We start from the raw sequence: 8,419 nt of genomic DNA on the forward strand, positions 1-8,419 counted from the left end.
ATTTGGAAAGTGCTCTATGAATAAAGACTATTATTACTATTATAAAACTTGGTGGAAGGTTTGAACACGAGCCAAGAAAGAACCAATTACATTTTGCCACAGATCCAGACAGGGAAGGGACAGATCCAGTAATTACAGTAAACTTCCCTATAACATTGCATTGTTTTTTTCTTTGACATTTTCACCAGTTTCCCATAGAATAAAACATGGATCTAAATGAAAAAATAAACATAAATAACGAGCCCTCTACTCAGCCATTCTAGTTTGGAATGGAGTAATTCTAGTGTGATATTGACGTGTGCCCACCACTGACAGTGAAAACCAAACACAGGAAAAATATTTTCTTTATTACAATCTTTTCCACTCGCGTCTGTTAGTAGAAAGGCGTCTTACTGTGTTATTCAACAGTGCAACATAGTGTTGAAATCAAGGATACACATTTCACTGCATAGTTCCAAAGTCCATCGCAACCTATGCAATCAAAATCATGCCCATCCGTGATGTCCAATAGTCCTGCAGAAGCATAATTATTATGGATAAATTATCAATACCTTTCCCCCCCTCCCCCCCTCACCTTTACATATTTTACCGGCACTAAAGAAATATCCCTTTTGATCCCAAATGCACCTGAATAATGAGTCAACTGTCCAGTCATAATCAAATATTATATAAAAATTACCGATAACCCAGCAAATCTGCAAGAACCAAACGAAAAATCACTCCCCTATGCATCAAATGTACATTTGTATAAGTGAAGAAATGTCATGAGTGAACAGTTTCCAGTAGCACTGTACATTTCGGTGGAAAAAAACAAACAAACTTTAAATATGCACAAGTTAAACAGTAATTACAACAAAAATATTTAAGGCGTCTTCAGTAGAATTCTGTACAATCACACATAATTAAACATTAGCCCTTCAGGGAGAAGAACAAGAGAGAGCAGAACGAGTCGAGTGTTAATGCTTCATTGGCTGACAGCACCAAATTGCTAGAGGTGACGTGGTTTTTATTTATCATGATTATTTTATTTTTTTAAGGACTGTAGGCATGAGATGAGTGACAGAAGATGAGACTGGAGATGTGTGTGTTTGCACAATAGAAAACCAGTCACCACGCTCAGCATTAACACAGACCGTTACCCCTTCACCTAGCTCATTGACAATCTGCCAGCCCACTTTCACAACATTGTTTGAGGTCATTTTAGTTTTTTGTTTTGAACATTTTAAATGAGTTTTCTCAAGATTTTCCGATCATCATTTCCGATTGAGTCACATTCACTGTAATAAATAAAAACAAGAGATTAAGAAAACTTTTCAGCAGGTACTCGGGTTCGGTTTGGGCATGTATCAGAGATTTACTGAGCGGTCACATATTTATTTATGTGTGAAATAAATACGTGACAAACCTAATTCTAAACGCATATCTTTAAATTTAAAGCAAATAAAAATACTTTGATATTTACCCAAGCTACAAAGTACCCACTGAAAAAAAACATTTTGGTATTTAACTAGAGTGCCCTTTAATGAAGAATCTAAATTTGATTTTATTTTTTATCATGCACTAATGTTTAAATTAAAATTAACTCAAGGGAAAACTCTGCTTTCCATCTAATTTCCAATTGAAAATATCCATGCTTTTCATTTCTGTTTTATTTATTCCTTTTTGGTTTGTAGTGTCCAGTTGGTTTGATTTCTTTCCGTCTGGTACGAGAGGCAGTTTTAATCAGAAGTGGTCACTTTGTCAAGGCTGCAGTGGCTCAGGGTCGAGGGTCTCTTCTCCTCGTCGCCTGCTTTCAGGAGCGGGGAGAGGTCTTCGCCGCCCCCCGCCTCCTCCCGCCGGGCAAGCCGTCAGTCGCGGTGGGTGTGGCTCGGCGGCGACGTGATGCTGAAGACGTGGATGCGCAGGTGGCCGGCGATCTGGAGGCACACGCCTGTGCAGTAGCGCGTCAGATCCAGAAAAGAGAGGACCTGAAGGAAAAGCAGATGGAGAGGATTAAAAATAATAAAAATAGTAAGAGAGGCGATTAATGACAAACACTAATTAATACATTTATGTAAATTTACCATCTGAAGAAGCTTTAATAACATTTTAATAACATACATTGGCGTCTTGGTGAGTAACCACACTCACAACCACAGGCAATTTATACATATTACAGTTGTCTTTTTTAACACCGATCTTTATTTTGTATATGCTTATTCATAATTTTACTAAACGTATGACCCAGATGTGTTTCTGCTCGTTTTCAACTACTTGTCACGTCACCATTCCTTCCTTTGCAGGGAGTCCGATGTGACCCGCGTAAACGACGCGTAAAGTTACGTGAATATGGATATTTCGTTCTTTTTAATTCTCTGTATTTTTTATTTTTCTTTTAAACTCGCCCGCTGTATCATTTTGGTATTTGAATCCAAAGTACATGCAATTGCCTTTGACGACTAAGCTCTCTTAGATTTGTTTTGAGATGATGGAACAGAAAGTTTAATATTATCGTACACAGTATTTTACACGACATTTCATAGGTTGTTGGTCTTTTTTTTTTTTTTTTTTAAACAGTCTCTGTTTTTTAAACAGTCTACAGTTGATGTTGTAGCTGCACATCTTTTCTGACTGGACCTTTTAAGTTCCTCTTAAGGTGTCCGGGAGTGATGTTTACATTCTTCACCATTTTTGTTGTTTTCAATGTACAGAGCCGGGGGCTGTGCGGGGGAAATAAAAAAATTAGGTTTTCTCTGGCCCAGCCCCAGATGCAACAGTTAGCGGACCGTGAGGAAAGATTCACAGATTTCTTCAAAAAAATGTATTGGATTAAAATCGCTTACTGCCCCTTTAACACCTCACCTAGTTGGCAGAGGCAGGTTAATCTCCAGTCATCTCTAAAGTCTAAAAGGACTTTTGAACTACAGGTGCACCGAGTTTCTGATTAGATGAGGCCAGCGTCTCAGTGATCACGTGTAACATAGTGTTTTTGTCATCGCGGCTCACCTTGTTCTGCAGGTTTTTGCCACAGCTGAACGCCACGCCCGCTTCAGTTGAGCTATCATAATAGTTCTGAACTGAACAAGACGAGCATGAATAAGAACGGAGGCCACTAATTAGGAAGCGTTTGGTCGGTTTTTCCGGTTTAATTTAAATTATTGCTTATTTAAGGCTTTTGCAACGGCAAAGATGTGTCGTTTTTATAACACTACTATCTCAAACAATCCTTCAAGTGACCACAGTGTTTATGACACGTTCCATTACAGTACCATTTTCTACATCTTGCCGAATGCAAGCTCGACTGATCAGGTCTGTCTCTCAAAACCTTTTACTGATAATAATCAAACAGAGATGGTTAATTATACACCACTCAGCGATATGGTGTACGCAGGTGAAGAGTCTCTCAGTTACTGTAGGTGGTTGTACTTTGTTCATGTATATGCTTAGTGGTGATTAGTTTGTCAATAATATCTGGGTGATGTGATTTAGACATTAAGGTCAGTTTACTTGTAACAAAGTATGGGATCTGACAAATGCAAGTTTTGATGTGGAATTTTTATTTCCCCCTTTTCGGACTAATTAAGGATTATTTTATCGTAAAATGTAGGACCCTTTTTAATTTTTTTGAATGGCTCATTTGAAAATACATGTCAGAATATCTCCATTTTGACCTTTTTTTTAAAATTATTTTAACGTTCTCAAATTTTGACCTAATAGAGCTCATAGCAATAAACTCAATACTGACCATGGCAATCCAGAGCACAATGTGCTCGTCTATAAAGCTGTTGAAGTACTGGTTGAGGAAGAGGAGGCCGGGGCCTATGAAGGCTGTGTCAGGAAGGTGCAGCTCACTCTTGGTCATGTGCGCTACCTACACAAGAGACACAAATATAGGAAATAAATATTACATGCCCTGGATTACATGATGGAATATTACAAAAAAAAAATCAAACCTACCACCAGTTTGTTGGAGATCTTGGCGATGACCATGCCAAAGGTGAGTAGGTACAGACAGGGGTGGTGCTCAAACAGGAGGCTGGAAGACTTCTTGAAAATGATGAAGGCCAAGGTGAGGATGAGGCCGATGTGCAGACCAGGACTTAGCACGCTGGTGTCCTACACAGCAGGACGGTTTGTTAGTTTTATGTCCAAATGATGAGGCAACACATCGACCTCCGTATTTTCTGTAAAAGTGTAATCATGTGTCGTCTTACAGCCACAGTGGAGCCATTTTTGCCAACGCCTCCATTCAAGATGACGTTGAAGTAGTTGTAGCAGGAGTAGAGGGCGCCCCCGATGATGCCGATGATGGGGAAGACGTACAGCTTCAGTCCAATGATGGGCAACTACGGAAACACGTGAGGGTCAAATCAATGTTAAGACAGCCAAAGCAATACCCTTTTTTGAAGAAATAAGAAAAAGGTGCTAATATGAAAGCTGCAGGCATGCCGAGCGTGATGGGAGGGCAAAGCAAAAAAATAAATAAAACTAAAATGAAATTTAAACAAATGCGGGGGACATTAACAGCTTTTTGAGCCAGATCATGTCCAATTGATGACCTGTTAACATGGCGTTAGCTACCCATATTTACCTTCTCCCTTCCCTCATGTGATGTTAAGTCAAGCCTCCAAAGGCAGCACAGAGTGAAAGTAAAACACAAATTCTATTTAAGGTGTAGAAGGACGACTAAAAATTAGGAATCGATGAAGGTAAAATTATTGTAAAAAACTATTGAGGAGAAGAATCTCTTACTAAACACTCAAGGTGAAATGAAAGTTTTCCTGTGTGTGTGTGCAGTATTTGCAGACGTGTACATGTGACTGTACAACATATTTTCTCCTCAGTTACCGTAGCTTGCCAAAGGCTCACGCCTCCGAATGCCGAAATCAAGTACATGGCCATGATGGCGAACTGCACCTCTGTGACGTCGACCCTGAGCAGAGAGTGACAGGGAGGAGTGAGATTAGCTTCAGGCTGCAAGACGGTGACCTAAGAGAAGCTCGGCAGTTTTACAGAACAGACTCGTCTTACGCCGCTTAACACGTGACTTACAGGCCAAAGCGGAGGGTCCCGGACACGTAGGTCTGCCAGTGGGCACAGAAGAACATGAACATCCCGATGAAGCCACAGAAGAAGATCCAGTCCGAGTATCTTCCGATCCCACATGAGATACATGTTCCAAGAGCAACAAACACTGCGGGGAGACGGGAAGTGATTATTATCTACCAATAGGGTTAGGGTTAGTGAAACTTCACAAATGAAGTGATAAAGTACCTGTGGAAACGGCATCGCAGCCGTGGTCGAAGAGCTCCCCGAGTGCTGAGCTGCTGTTTGTCCGCCGCGCCTGTTTCCCATCAATGGCGTCCAGAGACTGGTAGATGAACAGGCCGAGAGCGCTCAGGAGGAAGGCCCAGCACGGAGCCTGGGAAGCAAGAGAGAGTGCAAAAGACTTAATCTAGGAAACCTTGTTCAGATATTCAACAGGCACCATTTTTTCCTTTTTTCCTTATGTTTTTATTTTTGCTTGTTCGCTAAATAACTTGTTTATCTTGATTATAACACTTTAAATTATTTTGGGGGGGGACTTTGTATTAATTTCTTTGTGGAAATTGAGAGGTTGTTGGGGCTGGCTGAAGCAGAAATGGATGTTTACAAGTTAAAACATGTTTTTTTTAAGTAAAAGTTGATAATAACAATATGGATTACTATAGAAATCCATCTGTTTAATCCACTGACGTGTCGGTAATCAGAAGTTTGTGTTGTGGGATTTAACAGATTAAGTGTGTTAACAAATAGCATTCTCGTGTTTTATCTCTCACACACACACACGCACACGCACACACGCACACACAAATATGTGTGTGTGTTTGTATTGTAAATGTGGAGAATGAGGGTTTCCAGCTAACAGGAGTGGGATGACTCCTCTAACTGGGGTAGAGGTTACCGACCATCTGGACACTGGCGCTGGCCAACGCGGCCTGTTCACCACCACAATGTGAGTGTGTGAGCATGTGAGTCAGTGAGTTTACGAAAGAGAGACAAAGAGTCGTTTTTTTCCCCCCCAGAGAGATCAAGAATTCCACGCACTGTCCCAAACACTCGAGAGGGCCCTGCTGTTTTCCCTCAAAGTCCACGTCATGAGCGCGTAAATCGACTGGAGGGTGACTGGCGAGGGGTCTGCTTGTTTAGGATGACCCCAGAGGTCGCGTTAGGGGCAAACTCTGGACTGTGGCCTCGGATTCATATGAATTCCTATGATGTGCGTTTGTTTGCCCTGGGAACAGGACTTGCATACCTTTTCACATAGGCAATGAATGAGAGGGGACGTTGGCCTGATTTGCCTGCAGTCGCTCACTACCGAATAATAACAGGGAGGAAACTGAAATGCCTGTTGCACATGTGGAATTTGACAGTAGCAGCATGCCGCGCGCACGGACTGTGGACTCGTGGCAAGGTTCCTCGTAGTTTGATTGGACGAAGGTGTCAAATCTGATAAACACACACAGACCTAAGCAGTGCCTGCTCCACGGTGAACCCGGGGACACCGGCTCAGTGGATCATAGGTCAACTGTTGGCTCAGCTGCATGTTGCAGGATCTACGAGGCCCTGGAAGAAGTTTAATCTGTATTTCAGGTTCGTGCACTCCAATTGGGGAGTTGTGCAAAAGCAACATCTCCATTCAAAACTAGCACTGCATCACGTGAGCTCAGGGGGCCAAACCACAACAAAAAAGATGTCATGCACGCAAGAAAAAAACACGACTATATCCTCAATGCAGTACGGTGCATCACCAAATCCCGTTGAAAAAAACCCGACAATTTAACACTTCCTGGCTTGTACGTGGCCATACAAACACAACTCATTCAGAAATAACATATTCCCATGATCGCCATAAGACAATCTGCAATTCGGCTTATAGTGGCAAACATGAAACTGGACATATTTAGATGAAAACATCAACTTTCTGTAGCGATTCCTATGGAGCCAAGAGCCAAAAACCGCGCCGGTTAGTGGGCAGAATGACCCCAATACTGAAGTGGACATTGGAACAAGTTGAGAGGCTCAATATGAGCCGAATTAACAAGTGGGTTCTGTCGACTAGAAATATGTTTTAAATCACGGCGTTTCATACGTAGGTGCTCAGCAAAAGGCTGCGCAATTTGAATTCTGTAAAAATGTAAACGGAGGATGGGGGGGATAAGTCTCCCGCGTGGGGAACTTCAGCCAAGGTCGCACCACTCACCTCCTCTGTTGCCGTGGGACAATAATACACGAGCACCACCGTGGAGATGATGTTGACCAGCAGCCCGACGATGGTCAGCGTGTTCGGCGCCACCCACGTCGGAATCTGCTGGACGAGCCAGTTCCAGTAGACCTGACACGGGGGCTCGAACAGCGAGCGGCCGGCGGCGCTGTACTTGTGCTCCTCCAGCCGCTTGAGCTGCGCCGGGGACAGCGGCTCCGGCCACAGGAAGTGTGGCATTGTTTTTGTTTTTTCTTCTTCTTCTTCTTTTTCTGCCTCGTCACCTCCTCGAGTTACTACCGCAGCGAACTCCCCGACGCAGCCGGGGCAGGTGACTCCGGACCGGGGCTATCTTGTCTCGGCGGACCCCAGCGGACGGCGGCTCATTTGGCATTTATAGCTGGGCGGTCAGACGAGGCCATTTCCACGGCGGAACCATGAGACGACGAGAGTCCGAGAGCGTTCCTGATCCAGTCTCGGCCGGAAGCGACGGTACCGGAAGGGAATACTATGACGGTGACCCGGGAAATTCAAACGGCAATCTAGGATTTTATAAACTGAATTTGTTCCATTTTACAGAATTTTATAACAATGGATTCGATTATATACAGGATTTAAAAAACACAATTTAATTGTGCGCAGGATTTTATAATCCGAATATATTAATGTACAGGATTTGACAAATACTGAAGTCATAATTATGACAGACATGAAAAAAGTCATCTATTTGTAATACTTTGATTTTTCATCAATTTTTTTTAACAAAAAAGAAAAAAAAATGCCTCATGGGTTCTGTACATTTAATTGCCTGGTATAAAAGTCTAAACTCTTGTGAAGCCTTTTTCATTAATTCTGGCGGAGAAATACCGAAATATAATGCAATTTAAATATAACTAAGGAAAAACACAGAATCATAAAAAAAATGAAAATCTGCCATGAGTATTTTGAAAATGTTACAATAAAAGTTAAAAGTCTTCACAAAGAAACAGGATGTATATTGTTGCTCCTTTCATAATTATGAGGTCAGGGTCTCGTTATGCTAATATTCTAATGTTCTGTGACCATCCGGTATATAGTTAGAAGGACAAAATGTGGGTGGAGAGTCTAATTCTTGACATTATAAAAAGTCTGGTTTATATTTTGTGCCGTAATTAACTTGCTTGTTAAATTAAGAATGAGTATTTGACCAAACTGAAC

General features: G+C 41.9%; 1 protein-coding gene across 1 annotated transcript; it reads right to left on the bottom strand.

The window, feature by feature from the left end:
- Positions 1 to 326: 326 nt before the first annotated feature.
- Positions 327 to 7,725, bottom strand: chpt1 (choline phosphotransferase 1). Its single transcript, XM_035613788.2, has 8 exons — positions 7,223 to 7,725; positions 5,254 to 5,401; positions 5,032 to 5,173; positions 4,828 to 4,912; positions 4,194 to 4,325; positions 3,937 to 4,095; positions 3,725 to 3,850; positions 327 to 1,967 (listed from the first exon to the last, which is right to left on the bottom strand). Exons 1-8 carry the CDS (start codon positions 7,460 to 7,462, stop codon positions 1,848 to 1,850), a joined length of 1,152 nt encoding a protein of 383 aa, XP_035469681.1. The 5' UTR covers positions 7,463 to 7,725; the 3' UTR covers positions 327 to 1,847.
- Between the last annotated feature and the right edge of the window lie 694 nt (positions 7,726 to 8,419).

Source organism: Scophthalmus maximus, chromosome 12 (genome assembly GCF_022379125.1).
Source record: "Scophthalmus maximus strain ysfricsl-2021 chromosome 12, ASM2237912v1, whole genome shotgun sequence".
NCBI lineage: Eukaryota > Metazoa > Chordata > Actinopteri > Pleuronectiformes > Scophthalmidae > Scophthalmus > Scophthalmus maximus.